General features: G+C 48.6%; 2 protein-coding genes across 19 annotated transcripts in view; one reads left to right on the top strand and one right to left on the bottom strand.

Annotated features, from left to right (window-relative positions):
* Nucleotides 1-10972, top strand: part of Usp40 (ubiquitin specific peptidase 40) — a 77060-nt gene extending 66088 nt beyond the window's left edge. For 6 of the 8 annotated variants that reach the window (XR_013043963.1, XM_006984239.4, XM_042259788.2 and 3 more), the window contains 7 exons: nt 1995-2089; nt 3748-3866; nt 4903-4968; nt 6252-6462; nt 6589-6684; nt 7786-7880; nt 9451-10972. Coding sequence is in view for 5 of the 8 variants with exons in the window: in XM_006984239.4 (XP_006984301.2) it covers nt 1995-2089; nt 3748-3866; nt 4903-4968; nt 6252-6462; nt 6589-6684; nt 7786-7880; nt 9451-9562 (794 nt within the window). In the remaining 3 variants the exon portion in view is untranslated. Of the gene's footprint in view, nt 1-1994; nt 2090-2188; nt 2229-3747; nt 3867-4902; nt 4969-6251; nt 6463-6588; nt 6685-7785; nt 7881-9450 lie in introns of those variants that run through there. The other 2 variants (XR_013043962.1, XR_013043964.1) reach the window with 2 other exon arrangements.
* Nucleotides 10973-11681: 709 nt separating this feature from the next.
* The window catches only part of Dgkd (diacylglycerol kinase delta), a 96480-nt gene continuing 88927 nt past the window's right edge, over nt 11682-19234 (bottom strand). For 6 of the 11 annotated variants that reach the window (XM_076549530.1, XM_076549533.1, XM_016002750.3 and 3 more), the window contains 6 exons: nt 18454-18565; nt 18281-18373; nt 17386-17505; nt 15885-16002; nt 14597-14727; nt 11682-13812 (listed from right to left, as the gene is read on the bottom strand). In XM_076549530.1, coding sequence (XP_076405645.1) covers nt 13723-13812; nt 14597-14727; nt 15885-16002; nt 17386-17505; nt 18281-18373; nt 18454-18565 — 664 coding nt within the window. In that variant the 3' untranslated portion in view covers nt 11682-13722. The remainder of the gene's footprint in view (nt 13813-14596; nt 14728-15884; nt 16003-17385; nt 17506-18280; nt 18374-18453; nt 18566-19234) is intronic. The other 5 variants (XM_076549532.1, XM_076549539.1, XM_076549538.1 and 2 more) reach the window with 3 other exon arrangements.

Raw genomic sequence — 19234 nt, 5'->3', positions numbered from 1 at the left:
TCAATTGAGTTTACCTTTTCCCAGATGACGCTAGTTTGTATCCAGTTGACCAAAACATGAACCAGCATGGAGATCTTGAGTATTACTAATGCCTGGTACTTTTCCAAAGACCTTTTATGTGGCAGCACTCAAGGGCCTCAGGGCAACAGTCCCACTTACTGTCATGGGCCTACATAATTGTGGTTTCACCATTCCCATGACTACAAGGGTAAGAGCCAGAGCTGGAGCCCAGGCACATCCTGCATAGTTCCAGACCTTTTGGAGTCTTTACCAAAGCACCTAGGGGCTGCGTCTTGGGTGTCATCCAGCTGACTTGTTTGAAATAGAGGCAGCAGAAACTTGCTGTCGAATTCAGACTGCAGCTCATGCATCATGGTGGACACAGCCCCCAGCAGGAAGGGAGCTGCCTTTGCAGAGTCCCGCTTCACTACAGCAAGTGTGCTTCATGTCTGGAGGCCTGAGTAGAGGGAATGCATGTGTTTTAGCAGGCCCAGCGCTTTAGGGATGTGGTGTGGTTGCTGTATCTTTTACTTAACCTTGAGCTGTTTTGGTGCTTTGAAGAACAAATGGTATTTGTTCTTGTTTTAAACCTTCATAAGGAAATCAATGTAAATAAGTCAAATTCTTCTCTATGTGTCAGCTGTGGCATTTGCAGAGAATTATTCTGATTAGATTATATGAGTTCCTTGTCAATAGTTCTGAAGATATCTAGGTGCTAGAAATCATGATTACATATAGAGAAGGGACAGGTTTAGAAAGCATGTTTAACCTGTTTCTCCTTGAAAGTAAAGAGAAAGATTCACCTTGGGTAGTGCTTCTGTGTCACAGTGGGAACTCTTCATTTAGAATTTTTGAGTGTTTGGGGGACATAAGAACCACTGGTAAGCTGGTAGTAGTAGATGCACTTGTCCTCCCCATTCTCAGAAGGCTGAAGCAGGAAGATTAAGAGTTCAAGGCCAGCCAAACAACTTACCAAAACCCACTTAAGGAAGAGAACTTCATTTAATTATGTAGAATCAACCTGCAATTTCTTCGTATGTATTAGCAGGGTGCTCCACAGTAATCGAGAAATATAATTTTTAAAAAATGAGTGTGGATATCCTGAACTTAAATTTTAGTTATTATTTTCCATGAGAGAACATTTGACATGTTCCCCCATCGTATCGTGTTTGTGTGTGTGTGTGTGTGTGTGTGTGTGTGTGTGTGTGTGTGTGTGTGTGTGTGTGTGTTCGTATGTGTTCGTTCTTGGGGCATATGTGAAAGTTGTAGATCAACTTTGTGGAGTTGGTTCCTCTTTCTACCTTTACATGGATTTAGGAACTTGAACCCAGGTCACCAGTTTTTCCCAGAAAAGGACCTTTATCTGCTGTGCCACTTCACCAGCCACCATATTTACGTTTTGAGACAGGGGAGCCCTGACTGGCCCAGTCAGTAGATCAGAGTGACCCAGACATCAGTGATCTTCCTATACCTGCCTCCAAATACTGGATCTGTGTGCTTGGCACCCAGGCACTGTCTTTTGGTGGGTTTTATTTGTAAGCAGACATAGATCCTCTTGTTAAGATTTGCTTCTTCCATGAATATTTGTTTACTGGGCCTTCACTGTATAGCATCCAGCACAGCAGACACTGGTGGACAAAAACCATAACTGCCTGCCTCCTCTTGAAAATCTTACTCATAAATATCACACACACAGGAAAATGAAAAGTTCAGGTAAGTGTTCTGAGAAAGAAAGAGAACAGAGTATTTGGCCAACGGTCTTCCGTGAGGCAGGAAGGAATGGGGGAAAGCAGCCAGAGGGAGACAGCATTGAGTGTAAGCCGGGCTGCTGCATGGCCATCAGTGAAGTCCTGAGCAGTGTGAAGGGCTCAGGTCAGGGTCAGACGGCACTCTAGTGAGCCTGGTTACAGTCTTGAGAACGTGCAGAGCACTTGAGAAACATGAAGTCAGTAAGGTTAGGTTCTTCCCAAACATGCATCTCTGTCCTTTTGAAGGTGCTCCTGGCCCTGAGCCTGCAGACATTACCCTCCTCTACTTGGGAGATGTGGAGATCTCAGAAGAGGCCACATTGGTGGAACTGAAGTCAAAGGTCAGGCCCCTTCCTGAAGTATTCTTTGGTGTTGATATGGCTTCTTCCAGGGAGATATTAATTAATGTATTCTTCTATTTCCTCTTCCCCCAATTACAGTCTGTCCTGATATGGCATGTGTTATATGCCATGGTCAGGGGTAAGTATCAGCAGGCAGCCCACGCTCAACATAGACACCGTGGTATCTGTTGGTGCCATTGCTCTCGTGGTTTCCACTCACCCAGTCCTCACAGGCATGCTGTGCTTGTGTTTGGATCTGTCCTCGGGGACTTGTGGCCTATGTTCATTTTGACTTTTTAGGAAACATGGCTTCTTGAACCATCTGTAAAACATTCCCTTTAGCTCATCATTGATATTGTTTGTACATTGTGTCCACTTGTTGAATGTCATTAGTTCTGAGCTGTGTGCTATGGGTTTCCCTTGGTCAGCTGAGAGCTGATACGAGGATGCTGACCTGGACGTTGGTTGTCTGATGGGGAGGATGGATGATCCTACAGCACACCGTGATGAGACAGCGGCTGGTGCTGTTAGACTGCCATGAACACTGCTTCTGCTACTGCAGAGAGATACAGTGTCTAGTGTAGCCTACAGTGGGCATCTTTTGTGTCCCCAGGAAATGAAATAACCCTCCTTGAGAAAAGCAATGGCTCCATTCCCTTGAAAACAAGTGGGAAAACCTTTTTATTCCTGGTACTCAGTTGAAAGATTCAAGATGGCCATTTTTAGGCAAAAAACTAATGCACAATGGCTGTTTTCCATGCTTTATCCCCATATGAAAGGCGCTTAAAGTTTCCTGCCTCTGTGGAATTAGATCACGCAGTTTGGGCTTGCCTGTTAGAGCCAAAGTCTTTTAACTATTTCAAAACCAAAAGTTCTGTAACTGAAGAGCAGATGAGTTTGCATACTTGTGTTCATGTAAATGAACAGGCTCTGTGTGTGTAAGTTGCACCCATGTAGAATTAATTCTTAAGTGGCTTTATAAAAACATGACTAGGAAGTTTTTCAATTTGAGTGCAATGACACATGCCTTTAATTCTAGCACTTGGGAAGCAGAGGCAGGTGGATCTCTGTGAGTTCATGGTCAGCCTGATCTATATAGTGAATGCTAGGACAGCCAGGACTACATAGAGAGACCCTGTCTCAAAACAACAAACAGCAACAGCAAAAAATTTCAGCCATGAGTACTACTAGTACATACCTGTAATTACGTAAGAGGCTAGGCAGGAGGATTATCTAAACTGGGTTGCAGAGCAGAAGCCTGTCTCAAATTTTAAAAATAATATTTTTTAACTTGGATTTAGAAATAGAAAGCTCATTTTTCTGGTCTGTTTCAGCAAAAGGAATATAAAAAGTACCAGGATATACTTCATTTAAGACAGATATTCCTATAATGTTATGGGTTTTTTTTTTTTTTTTTTGAGGCAGATATGATATATCCCAGGCTGACCTGGAATACAAACATGTAGCCAAGGATGACCTTGAAATCCTAATCCTCCTGTCTCCACCTCCCAAGACTGTGGTTGTGGGCATGTCCTACCACACCAGACTCTTGTGGTCTCTGACACTGAAGTGCCCGTCCCTTGGAGTTATGTAGTGTTTCGTTCAGATGCTTTGGAGTGCTTTTAAAATCAGAGACAAACGTCTGTTTCTTTTTCTAGGCCATGGCCTTGACCTCTGTCTCAAAGCTTGCAGTCCCGTCTGCAGCCCTTCTTAGAGTTTGGACAGTGGAGAGCAAACGGCCCAGCAGGCTCTTGCGTGTCGACTGGCGGCAGCTCAAGTCAGTATCTCAGTGGATTCCTGGCCAATTTCCTGCTGCCACTGTGGGGCTAGGGGCAAGCAGGGTCCAGGAGGGAAGCTGTGCCATGTGGATCTGGAGAGTTTTCTCTCCAGTCCTGCCAAGCCCAGGCAGTCCCCTAGCCCACTTATAAAATAAACATACAGATGCTTATATTATTTAAACTGCTTGGCCATTAGCTCAGGCCTGTCATTGTCTAGCTCTTACTCTTATATTCAGCCCATTTCTATTAATCTATACTTGGCCACGTGGCTTGTGGCTTACCGGTACCTTACATCTTTCTTGTCCTGGCGGTGGCTTCAGGCGGTCTCCTCCTTCCCTTCCTGTTCCTTTAATTCTCCTCTCTGTTAGTCCCGCCTATACTTCCTCTCTGGATACTGGCCAATCAGTGTTTTATTTATTAACATATTTGCCATACAGAACATCCCACAGCAGCCATGAGTCAGATTATCCCAGAAAACCCATCCCTAAGAACTTACAGTTAGATAAGCTTCTTGTCCCAAGTTAACTCGGGGGTAATATCAGCCTCCATGGTAAGATCAGACATAGCATTATGCCCTAGAGACCATAAGATCATAACTTAAAGGAGTTCAGAGTGACTCAAGAAATAGAGCTCTGGGATATTCAGGGCACACACATGACCAGCTGCTCCACCTCTAGAACCCTAGTGGGAATGTTTGGAGCATTTAATTTTAGTTTCCTTTAGCAAAAGCAGCCCTAACATGTCCTTTCATGTCTGCCCAATTATCAACCAAAAAGCACCCCAGGCAACCTTGGCCAGAGGGGTGTTTGATTGGCATCTGGCCGTCTTCCCAGAACTGGGTCTCCATGTGCAGTGAGGAACGACCCAGTGTCCTCGAAGCAACCACCGCAGTGTAGATGCTCTGCTCTCTGAAAGCCTGGCTCCTCAAGTGCAGCACTCAGACAGCACCCCCTTTGTTCAGGAAAGTGTTAGAATTGGGGCCTGGGCTCAGAGAAAACCTACTGACTTACTCTGGTGCTCTGTTTGAATTCCCAGGGAGTACAGACTGGGCCGGAGAGCAGAGCTCTGCTTAGAGCGTCTTCAAAAAGAGGAGGACTTGGGGTAAGGAGACCCGTTGCACACCTCCCCCAGGGTGGCAGCTTCCCTGAAAATAGAGGGGCCTGATCAGAAGTGTGGTTTTCTCACTGCGTCTGAATAGCCCAACAACTCCAACTGTAACTGGGGGTGGCTGAAGCAGGAGTCCCACAAGTTCAATGCCAGCCTAGACTACGTAGAACCTGCCTCAAAAACTGTAGATTGTGTTCTAGAGATCTGTGTGGCTTTCTTATAGCTCACTTTAGTGTCAATTGCAGCAAGTGTTAGTTTGTCTGTCATCCCCAAGGAGTTACTGAGCTCTTGGCAACCTGAGGCATTAAGGGATGCACGCCCACAACTCTCCCCAGGGCGTGTGATTTAGAGTGGTTCCCGTCACTCTGCCCCTGCTGACACACGGCATGCTGAGTGATGCATTTGCAGGTGTCTGTCTCCTGGTCTGTTATAGAAGTGCTATGAGAGCAAACTGTTCGTTTTTTCATTGCTCTAGCCCCAAGACCTGCAATAGTATGCGCGATGTAGTAATTATTTATATACTAAAGAAGTACTCCAAATCATCTACACTCAAAGCATTTTGTGCTTTTTGCACATGAGGAAAATGTTTATGTGACCTTTATGCATATCAGTGAGTACTGTCTTCCTTCTCCCCATTGCAGTGAAATTGCTCTTATGTCAGCCTGTTCTGAAAAAGTGCCCTTCTATCCAGGCCTGACCTTCCCTCAACCCCAGTCTCTTTCTAAGAGTACGTGTGTGGACAGGGAGTTTAGGACCAATTCATGTGAACACTTTGAGTCTCTTAAATGCTTTCATCTCCTTGAAAGTGAGGTCATGGTGGTTTCTGGTCCCATAAGCAGAGCTCATGACTATTGATTTCTCCCTCGATATTTATCCTTGAATATTTATGCTTTAGATGCCTCCTGAATTGACAAGTGAAAACAGGTCCTCTGTTTGTGACTTTTCCAGTACTGTAATTACTACTCAGCCTTTTCCCAACAAACTTATGAACCTGTATTTTATGAGCATGGGTGATGTATTTTTCATGTTTCTCCAGAAGTTTCTTAGCAGACAATCTGATTGGTTTGAACCCTTTATCTAGAGTGACCAGACTCTGACAATGTCTTTCACATTAGTGGTAGCCTTGTGCCACACAGCTGTTTTCCATGTGCCCCTTGTCACGCTGCTGCAGGACCTCTGTCCTGCTGCACACCGGAGGTGGGGAGCCTTGTCCATCATGCCCTGCAGCATCCATCTTTTCTGTGCTTTTGCCTGGTGCCCACTTTGCTCTCCTGCAGCCCGCGGGATGTGCTGCTGAGGACACAGCTACGCATCCCTGGTGAGAGAGCCTACACCCTGGCCATGGACCTGGTATGGGACACCACCCGAGGATGGACTGCTGGCTCCTTGAGGCAGAGAGTGGCTGATTTCTATTCTCTTCCTGTGGAGAAGATTGAAATTGCCAAATATTTTCCTGAAAAGTTTGAGTGGCTTCCAATATCTAGCTGGGTGAGTTGGGCTTTCTCAGAGAAAGCAGAGCTGGTTGACCTGACATTAGAACCAAGTTTCTCACAGCGGCAGAGAGTCCAGAGAAAACTCCAAGTTGAATTTTATTGATATTTGATTTTCCAATAGAATCAGCAAGTTGCCAAAAGGAAAAAGAAGAAAAACCAAGATACTTTGCAAGGGGGACCATATTACTTGAAAGATGGAGACACTATTGGCATTAAGGTGGGTTAAAAGTGAATTTACCATTTTGAAACACAAAGATCAAATATTTTGTAGAGGAACTTAGTAGATAATCTTGTTTTATACAAATTGTTTCAGAGAATGAATGAGAAAGAGAGGAAAGACAGATAATTCATTATGAGGGAGGCAGAGCCTTGAGACCAACCCTGCCAAGGACAATAACAAAAGACTTAGGCCAGCTTGCTTATGGCCCTTGTCCTAGCTTCTCTGCCTGTCCCTCTGATAAAATACCCTGACAAAAGCAACCTACGAGAGAAGGGGCGTGGTGGAGCTCACAGTGCCAGGGTAGAGCCTGTCATGGGGAAGTCCCAGGGACAAGGGCCTGAGAAACCTTGTCACATCACAACCAGAGTCAGGAAAGGTGGTGAGTGCATGCTTGTTGCTCAGTGTCTCCATTTTACAGTCCAGGATCGTGTGTCCAGAGAGCAACTTGTAGTAGGCAGGTCTCCCCTCAATTCAGGCAGCCAGGACATCCCCACAGGCAGGCCTCTCCCAAGTGATTCTAGATTCTGTCAAGTTGACAGGTAATGCGAACCATCACACCCAATAAACATAAAAACCTAACTCTAAATAAAATAGTAGCAAACAGCATGGTGCCTTTACCTGTAATCACAGCACTTGGGAGTTGGAGGCAGGAGGATTATAAGTTTCAGGCCAGTCTGGACTTTAAGTTTATTTTATTCATTTGTGTGTATGTGTAGTTATGCATGCACAGAGGCCAGGAGAGGACGCTGGGTACCCTGCTGCAGCATTTTGCTTTTGCTGAACCTGGAACTAATCTGGTGGCCAGCAAGCCCTGGTGGTCCTCCTGTCTTCACCCCTCTAGTGCAGAGGTGGCCAGCATGAGTAGACATGCCTGACTTTTCCCACATAGTTGCTGGAGATTTGAATTCAGGTTCTCAGACTTGAGACACGCACCTCAGACACACACACGCAAATAAATATAAATACTGACTGAAAAAAAATCTAGTTTTTCAAAACCCAGTTACGTCTGAGTATCTTGTCAGTTTGAATAGTTTACTACAAGCCTGTTGTAAATGTAGGCCAGACTGAAAATTTGGTCTTTATTGTTTTGAAATGTAGAATCTCCTGTTTGATGATGATGATGACTTCAGCACAATCAGAGATGACATTGGGAAGGAAAACCAGAAGCAGCTGGCTTTGGAGAAAAAGAAAAGGTAACTCTGAGGCTTGGCCAGGCCCTACTCAAGGCCACCAGGAATGAAACGTGGCATTCTTGCTACCCTTTCAGACATCTCATCTGATCTTCTGCAGGGCCCTAGTTGTCACCCGGCAGTGTTCCATGTCAGGCCCTGTCATGATCTTCCCCATGAAGAGCTGGAACATTGTGTATTGCTGCTACTCCTGTGTGCAGCCAGGCACACCCCCTTTGCGTGTCCTTACCAGCCAGCACTGCTTCCCACTCTTTTCCATCTTATTTTCTGAGACCTAATGTTGTTATAGACTTCCAGATTCAAAAGCCACCAATGGGGCTCATTATAGGCTCACCTTCTCAAAGGACCAGCATCTCCGTTCCCTACATACCCTCTCAGGGAGCATGCTTGCCCTTCACTGACACCCTTCACAGATGGTGAAGTACGGCACTCTGCTGCCATTCACAGGTGAAGCTCAGAGTGACTGGTGGCACAGATACTGGTTCATCTGTAGAGCATGTGTCTGGGTGATGGCTCGGTCAAAAGCTAGGACTACTAGTATAAACATACCTGCTAGTAGAAAGGCCAACGAGCTAATAAAAACATAGAGTTTGAGCAGACAGTTCACAGAGGGAAATGCAGACAGCTTGTCAGCATACAGAAAATGCTCAACTAAGTTCATTCATCAAAATGTCAGTTCAAACTACTACACATTCACTAGCATTGCTGAAATGATGCCACCTTGGTAAGAAGGCAGTGCCTGGGACAGTGGCCCAGCTGGTAGGTGTAGAGATGGAACAACACTTGGGAGGTGCTTCGCACTACTGAGGAGTACACACCTGTACTACTCACACAGCAGTACCCTCAGAAACAGTAGAGTGCACAGTAGCCTGAGCTCAGCCTTCCATGAGTCTGTCCTAGGAGTCCTCTGCAGAGGGCACTGTGCAGTGTGAATGCCAGGCCAGCAGCCACAGTGCCATGATTGTGTTTGGGAGTCACAGTGAAGACTGGTCTGCTAAGTGGTGAGTGGGAGTGGTGGTTACTTGGGGACAGAGACTGAGGAAGCAAAATGGAGCTGACTGAACTGTCACCTAGGTGTGTGGCTATGATTTGGGTACACTGTGAATGTTAACTTTGAGTTTAAAATGTGAAGGAGAGAAGGGTTACACTGTTGAATGTGCAGCCAGGATGTGGCAAACCCCTTCTTACAGGGATGGCATGAGAGTGAACTGGGGCCCTCCGATGGGCAGTTTGAAACATCTGTCCGACTTGCAAACCCTGTTCTACGTTGAGCCCTAGTATCAGGAATGCATTTGGGAGCCATTCTAAGTACCCTTGGCACAGGGCCTGGAGAGATGGCTCTTGCTGCTTTTGCAGAGAGAGGACCTAGCTTCAGTTCCTAGCACCCACATGGTGGCTCACACCATTTATAACTCCTGTTCCAGGATATCTAGTGCCCTCTTCTGACCTCCATAGGCACCAGGCATGCAGGCAAAACACACGTACACATGAAAGTAAATCTTAAAAAAAGAAAAAAACTAAATAAGCCCCTCACCCATGCCTGAGTATCAGTGTCACCCTCTGTCTCCCACAGCCGAGAAGTCCTGCGTGCACAGAGCAGCGATGTGTTCTCCAGTGCAGAGATGCGCACTCGGCCCCGGGGACCAGAAGCTTCTCTGTCCATCCATGTTGCAAGCTTCAGATAGCCCCTGCAGCCATATGTACTGTGTTCCAGATAGAACCACCCACCAGTCCCGTGACCGCTGCCTTGTGGGTTTATGGTGGACAATCTGGTTGCCTCCATAGCCAGTGATACCAAGTCTTCAGCTTTGTGACAAAGGGATGACACTTCTCAGGCCAAGCAGGTACACCTGATGACCAGCTCTGCAACACAGCAGCCACAGAGCTGGTCAGACCCAGACACTGTGCCAATCAGTACAGACCTCCCAAGCCTGGCCCCAGCGGCCTCTTTCCATAAAGTGTGCTCCTGGACAGTGGCAAGTTGTTCAAGGAGGACAGATCTGATAGCTAAGACACACGGTCAGTTGCTTACACTGTTGAGGTGACCAGTTAGCCATCTAAAGCTGAAGCTGCAAGGAAAGGTGTGTGTGTCCTGAGTTCATCCCCGGTTCCAGCCCTCACTTACAGCACGTGCCTCTTCTTGGACAAGTTCAAGGTAGGACTCTAAGACAGCTCAGGCTGACGTTCCCTTGGTGTGATTGACCATCTACAGCCTGGCAAGAGGCAGGAAATCATAGAAGCCTAGCACAACAAATCCAGGTTCCCAGTTGTCCTGGGCAGACTGGCCTTTACCTTCTCAGTCAGCACATGTAACTGACTTAAGAGATTTGGTATTTATGCACTGTCACTAATACACTATCAACACAGTATCTATTACTGAACTGGCAGGTTTAGGACCCCGGACTGACTTAGTCTAAGACAGCACTCCTAAGAGAAGTTGTCAGGTCTCAGTTTCTCATTAGCTTTTACATGTCTTCATGTAACAGAACTAAGGTAGGGAGAGACAGGGGGAAAGTAACTCTGGCCTGGGCTTCAGCTGTCTCCTGCTGGCTAAAGCGTCCCACATTCTGGTGTTGCTATGCTGACTTCTCTGTGGAGCTGACACTCAGCAGGTAATCCTGTTCTTCCTTTGTCTTCTCAACACCATTTTGCCAGAGTTGGTGTCATTTTAGGTGACTGTTTCTGTGGAAGCACATGGATCTTAAGATGTTGGATCTGGACTCGTGAGTGATCTTTAGGCCATGTCCTTATGGCTACACACCAAGGGGTCCAGGAGACCCACACAGTAAACATTACTTGACTACAACTGAGTCCTGGGTAATGGCTACTGTTTGTTGCACTGTAACTGACGTGGCTCCTCAGTTTGCCCTTTCACCCCAGCTTCTGGCAGCAGAGCTGATGGACGGGCTGAGACACCGCTTTCAGAAGATGTGCCTCGAGGGCTGGCTGCAGCCCAGGCCTGTTGACAGGCCTTCCTATCTGGTTTTTGTTTGTTTTTTAATTGGGAGATAGAACAGACTAAACAGGGGGACGGGGGACGGGGACGACACACTAAGATTGTATTAAAGAAAAAATAAACCATTTTTAAAGTTGCAGCCCTTGGTTCTGTCATACACTGACTGCTTTGTGTCCTGCTGCTTGAAGAGTACAGCCTTTTCTCCAGGCATACTTCAGACACTCAACAAACATGGCTTATAGTAGAAATACTACTTTGGCAGTAAGTGTATTTTGGCTTCAAGTAAATCTAGACTCATGGAAAAGTATTTTGGAAGAAACTGGCTGTCACATAGCTCCATTCACTATTCTGGGGAACAGGATCTGGCCAGGGCCAAGGTGGTACCAAGAATTTCCTGTCAATCCAAAACTGTGGTTTCAAAGCAGCTACCTTCCCTCTAGATCAGACCTAACTATGAGGATCTCAACTATGGCAGAATCTTCTCACTACCTAAGGGAGCACAAGCAGCTCCCTCTTTGAAGTTCAGTAAGCCAAACATCAGTGTATGGAGGTGATTCACGGCACCTTGACAAGAAGCATGAACGGCAGCTACAGTCCACCAGTTGAGGCTCCTGCACCGGCTTGACCTTTTTGGTTGCTAGTGACTAATCCAGGGCTGTGCTGGCTGAACTGCCCATCTGACAGACAGACAGACAGACAGACAGACACACACACACACACACACACACACACACACACACACACACACACACCCCAGATTACAATGACTGTTTTGCTTTACAGCCACCAAGTCTTCAGAGCAGCTAGCAACTGTCAGAGCACAGGAATGAGGACAGGAATGCTGAACGGAAGATCAAAAACAGGCTGGTTTTTATTATACAGAGAAGAACTTATTTACAACCCTCTGATGCGGACTATGTACATAACAATACAAGAGGCATCGGCTCCAGGTGGTCACTATAAATTAAGATTATAAATATGAGGGTTAGCCCCACCTGCAGGCACAAAACCTTTTCTCCAATTCCTCAGGGCTCCTTCCTTCCCCCCCCCTCTGACAGGCCCCGCCAGCACTCAGACTGGATTCTCATTTCTTGTTGACTGTATAAACAGTGCTGTGTCAGTCATAGACAACACTGATTTCCAGCACCCCTCACCCAAATGCAATGCTTTCTCAAGAGGCCACTGAGGACTTGAGTGTTGCCCTCAGTTGCTTCTCCTCCTCCTCGGGTTCCTCCTCACCTAAGTTTCTGTTGGTCTGTCACAGGCTCTGTGACTTCTCCTAGGCCAGATGATCCCTGCCTTCACATTCAGGTCTCAACTGACTGCTCAATGAGAACAGAACAGACGGAAAAGTGACAGCTGTTTCCATTCAGGGTTGCTTTCATGGAGGCAGGGAAGCCCACATGTGATAGGCAGCGGGTCCCACAGAGACAGGCAGTTGCTGTGGCGGAACTCTAGGCCTGGGGCACAGCGCACCAGCGATTGCGCTGTAGGCTCTCCATACACCACTCTACTGGCCAGGGCTCTCAGATCTGCCTGTGACTGACAGGGAAGGGAAGATGCCCAGGGCGTCTGTCTGCAGAACAAACAGCACGTCAACCCTGCCTCCTCAGCTGGGGCTGCTGGAGGCCCCCCCACCAGAGTCCAAGCTCAGCACTTCCTTCATGTCAGATAGGAAAGCATTGGCAGAGTCCACGGCACTGTCCTCTCTGGGTAAGGACCACAGCCCAGCAGCCTCCTGCCAAGGCTGAGCTAAAGCCCTTTCCAGCTGGTCTACAAGTCCCTGTGGGAAAGTGGGGAAAAGGGAAGGTCAGGGGCATCCTCACCTGGGAACTGCCCCCCCACAGCGTGTAGTCTGGGCCTTGTGGAGCTGCTGCTACCCACAGTGCCACCTGCTGTTTGAGAACCAGTGCTGCCCAGCAGATGGTGGCAGGGCAGCAGCATCGTGGGCTGTGGTTAGAGTCCTCACAGCAGATGAGAAGTCACTACAGAGCCTGAGACTCGGGGCCACCTGAGATGGACCCAGACTGCCCCTGCTGACTAGTCATTCTCCCGTGGCATACGTCGTCTCCAGCACCCAGGAAGCTTGGTCTCCACAGTAACACTGAGCTAGTGTAAACTCATCCTTGTCTGCCTGCCCCAGACTAGACTGCAGGCGCCTGTAGCATCCTGAAGAGATACATGGACTGTCCACATGCTTAGAGCCCCGTGGAGAGCCCAGTGCCCTAAGGCCTGGCCTAAGCAGGAGGGCTTTCCTGTCCACCTTCACAGATTCTAATAAGCCTGGAAACACATCCATGTCACTTTCAAACCAGGAAAGTACATAACTTTTGTTTCTAAAAATTAAAACTCATGAACAAAGGGGGCAATAGCAGTGGGCGGCCTTTGTGGGGCTGCTGTGAAGAATCACAGAGTGGCTGACAGGCACAGAGAACATTCTGGTGAGGACCACTGAGGCTGGACCCAACTCTGCTTCTGAGACCCAGTAGAGGTGGAGATGGTACTGCCCAGTGTGACCAATAAAGGACACTGAAAAGGAGTACACAGGACAATCCGAGCATGTGGCCCAGGTAAGGAGGTTCTGCAGGGGTGCCAGGTGCTGGGAGGTCAGGCTTCACCATATTCTCTGTGGCCCACCAGGTGGGTCAGCGAGAGCCACAAGTGGGACTGCCACAGTCTGCCCCATGACTGCAGCTCGGAAAGGGATTCTCAAAGGTAGCTGTGTTGGTAATGTTCAAGACTTCAAAGCTGTTACCAAGGGGCATCAGGCTTCCTGTCATTAACAAAGGGAATAGCACCATGAGAAAGGCCAGGGGCTGAGTGGTGGCAGTGTCCTCCCTGGGCCTCAGTCTCGGGAGGAGCGGAAGATGCAGGCAGAGAATGCAGAGGCTAGGCCTCGGCGGCAGGGGAGCTCCGGCTCAGCTCCTTGATCCCACAAAGGATCCTCTTCATGTGGCCCACTTTGGTCACGCCGAGGTCCTGCAACAGAGAAGATAGGCACCATGGATATCAGGCCAGAGGCTTTACAAATTGGCTGCCACCAATGTTTTCTGTCTCTTTTTCTAATACAAATGAGGAAAATACCAGTGGATGAAATAGGAAGGAATCGGCACAAACATCAGTCATGCAGATATCCAACACATGGCTCCTGTAGCCTACAAAGACTGCTGTCATGAAGGACAGCCAGCAGACAAAAGAAAAGAGGCCTGACAGCAAGTGGGTGGCAGCCTTGGAAGAGCCACCTGTCAAGGAAGTCCCCATGGCCTTTTGCCGCCTTGGGACAAAACCAGAAACAATGCCCAAAAGACAGCTCTTCAAGGCCAAGCAGGCCAGGGCTTAGCTATGTAATGCAATGGGTGCAGACCTGACCACACATGTTCCCAGGCTTGAGAAAGCAGACTCTTCCGTCTTGGCTCATAGGGAGCACAGCAGGGCCCACTGGGACTTAGAGCTTGTCAGCTGAACCTGTCCCACAGGGCTGCATTCCCTGGTTTCTAAACTTAGGATATTACCTTCTTATGTGGCTAAGAAAACCACCGCTTCCCCCATTGTGTCTGCACTTGGCCTTGCTTATCTGTCAGAGAAAGTCACCACTGATAAAAGCAAGGACCATAGTCAACCTGAGGTACACAAAAAGGTCCAAGAACCAAGAACTGTGTGATGACTGGTGATGCTAGGATGCGGCAAGGTCAGGGAAGAGAACAGAGCGGAAAGGAGTGTGTAAAAGCCCAGGTGTGGGTTCTAGAAGACACCTGTGAAGTACCTTGAGGTCCCTCCGCTCCAGGTGCAGGAGCTCAGAGCCCCGGATGTCGTGCCTCGTGAAGATGTCCTTATACTCACAGAGACTGAGGTGCTCCAGCCAGGCAGCAACCTCCTCTGTCCCCCAGAGGTGAACTGTCAGAGACGGAAAAGCACGAGTGCAGTGAATGCTCAGAGCCCAGCAGCCAACACCAAGACACCCAGCAGTGGCACCCAAGATGCCTCCAGCAACCAGCAACCAGCACCCAGCACCCAGCAGTGCTACCCAAGATGCCTCCAGCAACCAGCACCCAGCAGTGGCACCCAAGATGTCCCCAGAAGCCAGAACCCATCACCTAGCCACAGGCACTGTGCTCCAGCAGTGCAAAGGACACAGAGCCGCCCTCCTCTGAGGGGTGCACTGCAGGAGTGCTGGCTACTCCGCCAGGTGTCACCAGCCTTTTGGATGCCTCTGTGTTCCAGAGACATTAAATATACCAAACACAAAGGGAACATCTTTGTGACTAAAGCCAGCCTTTCCTCCAGCTTCCAGAGGAGCTCACAGCTGGAGCACTACAGGGAGACATGCAGAGACTTAGGCCATGCAGAGTCAGATCCATCATTCACATAAACCGAATTCTAGACAAACATGCAAAGATGAGAAATCAAACAGGAGCTGCCCTGAGTGGTGGCAGATGCCACACCAAATCCAGCCCTGGGCCCCAAAGGTGCCAGACACAGCCACAGTGCTCTGGGCCGACCACTGAGATACATTTTAAGCCCCAATTTACTGATCCAAGGGGAGAAAAATGTCCTTTAGCACCATTTCCTATTGATTTCTTCACCCGCAATCACTGGTGGCCTGGAGTGCCAGGCTTAGAAACCTTGATCAGGGAGTCAATTAAATGGGAATCGGCAGCCTGACAGAAGGCGCAGGCACAGAGGACCCCAGCACAATCCGAGTTTTGTGTCTCCAAGTTTGTCTGTCATTTCTATTGTCGTCCTCCCTACCTCAAGCCCCCAAATTCAGGGTAGGCAGGTCAGCTCAGTTGCCCATCACCCCACAGTCTCCATGGAAAGTGTATTTGAGCAGGGCATTACATCAGTCAGTACCCAGACCGAGAAAGGAAGCAAGCAAGGTTTAGTCTTGTAGGTACAAGACAGACTAGTGCAGCCAGTGTGACTAGGGATCACAGCACAAGGACCAAGGGGAGAAGCCTCAAGGATAAGAAGGAAAGCAGAGACCAGGAGAACTGAGCCAGGACAGCTGGCATTGACAGCCAGAGAGACAGATGCAGGAGAGCGGCAGGTACCAGGGGCTCCTAGGCTACTGTGAACTTCTTTGTTCTTATTATTTTTCTCCTTTTTAAACTTGGTCACGAGGCGGAATTTACCACTGCGGCTGCGTTTAGAAAGATCCAGCATCACATTCTGTTGGAGAAAGTAGGAAACACTGAGAATAAGGAACTCATTTGCTAAGACCTAATCTAGCCTTGGGGATTGGGGGTAGGAAGAAACACATTCACTAAATGTTTGATTCTCTTATTCTTACACATTTGTTTGGGTTTATTTATTTGTGTGTAAGCCATGTATGCGTGGGTGCCCAGGGAGGCCAGAAATGGGCATTGGATCCCATGGAAGTGGAGTTGCATGTAGTTGTGAGCTGCCCGATGTAGGTGATGGGAACCAAACTCGGGTCGTCTGGAAGGGGTACTTGGGTTCTTAAACTCTGAGCCCCAACATCCTCATCCTTAGTTTCACATCCTGCTGCCAAAGGTTCCAACAGACTAAGCTGGGCAGAGGTGCTATTTCGTATCATTTACCTCCTGTACTATGTTAAAGAGGACATTGTCTCCTGTGTTATAGGAGGCCAAGATGACTTTTTTCTCTTGGCTCCTTCTGTTCCCATCTCTAAGATACCAGAAGCCTAGAGGCAGCCTAGGGCTTGTCCTTGCCAGATACCTCCCTCTTCTGCCTCCTTCAGCTTGCTCTTCCTGCTGTAGGTGGATTCTATCCCAGGTACAGTATGCCCTGGAGCCCCGCCTATCCAAACTATTAGATATGCACCCAGTTGGAATCTCTTTAAGTACCCATAGATGCAAACTGTGAATGGGGAATGGACACACCAGCTATCAAATAAATACACAGAGGCTTTTTCTTACTTATGAATACCCAGCCTTATCTTGGCTTAGTTTCTAGCCAGCTTTCCTTAATTTATCCCGTCTGCCTTTTGCCTCTGGGTTTTTCTCGGTCTCTTCTGTAAATCTTACTCTTAATCCGTGGCTTGCAGTGTAGCTGGGTGGCTGGCCCCTGGAGTCCTCCTCCTTCTCTGGCTGCTAGTCTCTCTCTTCCCAGATTTCTCCCTCTATTTATTCTTTCTGCCTGCCAGCCCCGCCTGTCCTTTCTCCTGCCTTGCTATTGGCCAGTTCTTTTTAGACCATCCGGTGTTTTACACAAGCACAGTAATGCAGCTTCAGTGTTAAACAAAAGGAACACCCCTTCCACTAATATTCCACCACACCGCATCCCTGTCGGCAGCCTCCAAGAAGCTGCAGTGGACTAGTCACAGCGGCAGGCTGGCTCCACAGCTTGCTGCTTCCTTCACCCCCAGTCCCGCTTGTTTCAGAGGCAGTGGGGATCCATTCTTCAAGGGTCACTCTTCATCCCCAACCCTTAACTCCTTCCTTCATGCCTAAACCTCTCCTGGCCTTGAGGGCCATTTTAGTAGAGAAGTCTCCAGACCAAAGCTGCCTCAAGGACTGTATTGCACACAGGGACTAACAGCATGAGCCATTAAACTCAGGACCAACATACCTCTTCCTCACCAAGCTCCATAGGCTGGCAGAGCCAGGGTGTGTCTGTCAGCTTCCTGAGCTGCTGGTCCATCTCGACTAGGGCAGCTCCAAGTCTTTCCTTCTGAGGGGGATCCAACTGCTGCTCCAAAAGAAGGGAGAAAGAAATGGAGTTGTGAACCACAGCAAGCCTGGACCAGCCACGTCAGGTGGGTAAGGCTTATCAAGCTCCGTAGGCACTGCTGTAATAACTCTGTAGAACTGAAGCTACAGGTAAGGAAGGCTTGAGCCCAGAACCTCCCTTCCTGAGGGAATAGGTGAGGATGGGTGAACCTCTGCCCTGGCTTTGGGGAGCCACATGCAGCAGCCCTGGCACCTGGCCAGCTGTAGCCCTTTTAGGTTCTTCTGTCACCAAGCAGGCAGGTCCTGCTCTTCCTGCACAAGCATGGGAGGCAGCTAAGACAGCAGCTAGAGCATTCAGGACAGCACCACTTTGGAGTGTGAGTCTCCAGTAAGGCCCTTCCACGTCCTCCTCAGGCTAGTGGCCAGCATCACAGCAAACTGGAGCTGGCAGCACTCCACCCCACCCAACAGACTGAGGGGTTCACATGCTGAGTGGAGACAGGATGGCACAGCCCGCCTGATGTGACTGGCACCTAGCTCAGGAAGAGGGACAAACACGATTCACCCACTACACAGATACTGTTAAGAGGGGTCTTTAACATCTAACAACACCCTGGCTGAAATGTTGCCAAAGAGTGTGGCCACAACCCAATGGCCACACTACATGGTTTTCAGTCCCCTTCCTTCAGGCTCAGGACCCTGAACTGAAAACTGCTGCCCTTCAGTGTCCAACACCCTGGTGACAAGGGTCATCTCACGCACAGCCAGAGCCCTCCTGTCACTTATCTGCTCACCAGGGCCATCTTCCCAGCCAGCAGCAGCTCTGTCTCACTGCGCAGCGCTCTGATGTTATTCACCATCTCCAGAACAAAGCTGCAGTTCAACCCCTGAGAAGAACAAATGCATCTATGTGGAAGGCCAAGAGCTGCAAAAGTGAGGAGGTACCAGATCCAAAAAGGCAACGTACCTCTGCAGTTCTGGGCTTGCCGTATACTCGCTCCATGGCTTTGGAGCTGGCGTTGACAGCGTGTGCGAGTTCTTGTTCCATGTCTCTGTGGGACTGTGCTATTTCCCGAATGCTGAAGAAGGGAGGAGACACGGGTCAGGCCTTTACACACTGCTTATGAACACACTCAGAGGACAGATGCACAGACCATCACCACCTCAGTCATAGCCACTGGCATATCACATTCTGATCAGTAACAAACAGTGGACTTCGGTGGGAAATCTATTATCAAATCCTAGCTTTTCCGGGCAAGAAAATGTATAAAATGAAACTCTCTTATAAAATGAAAAGGAGGCAAGCAGCTTTGCAGACAGGCTGGCCATCAAAAAACTCAGAGACACAGACTGTGCACTAGGCCAAGTCATTCTGCAATCTGAAGTTAGACCCACCTCTGACTGGAACCTGGTATGATGATGAGCTCTGGGCCAGAACAGCCTGGGCAAAACCAAGAGCCAACCACAGGGTAGTTCAGAGAGCTGGGTAAGGTGAGGTAGGATGGGACAGAGCATACTGAGTGAGAAGCTTGGGAGCAACTTGCATATACTGTGGGAAGCATCGGACTACTGATGGCTCTCAGAAGGCTGACCTAGTAAACACACCTTCCAGGCAGGCTTCCTAGGCTACCAGGGACTACAAAGCGATAGGACCATGGCCCTTGCAAAACAAGGAACTAGACGCACATAGCGGACAGAGAAGGGAGCAGAATGAATGTAGCGCCAGTGTCAGCTACTTGCCAAGAGAC

This window comes from Peromyscus maniculatus, chromosome 13 (assembly GCF_049852395.1).
Source record: "Peromyscus maniculatus bairdii isolate BWxNUB_F1_BW_parent chromosome 13, HU_Pman_BW_mat_3.1, whole genome shotgun sequence".
Taxonomy (NCBI): domain Eukaryota; kingdom Metazoa; phylum Chordata; class Mammalia; order Rodentia; family Cricetidae; genus Peromyscus; species Peromyscus maniculatus.
Note: the sequence above shows the minus strand (reverse complement) of the source record. Positions and strands in the feature narration are given on the sequence as shown.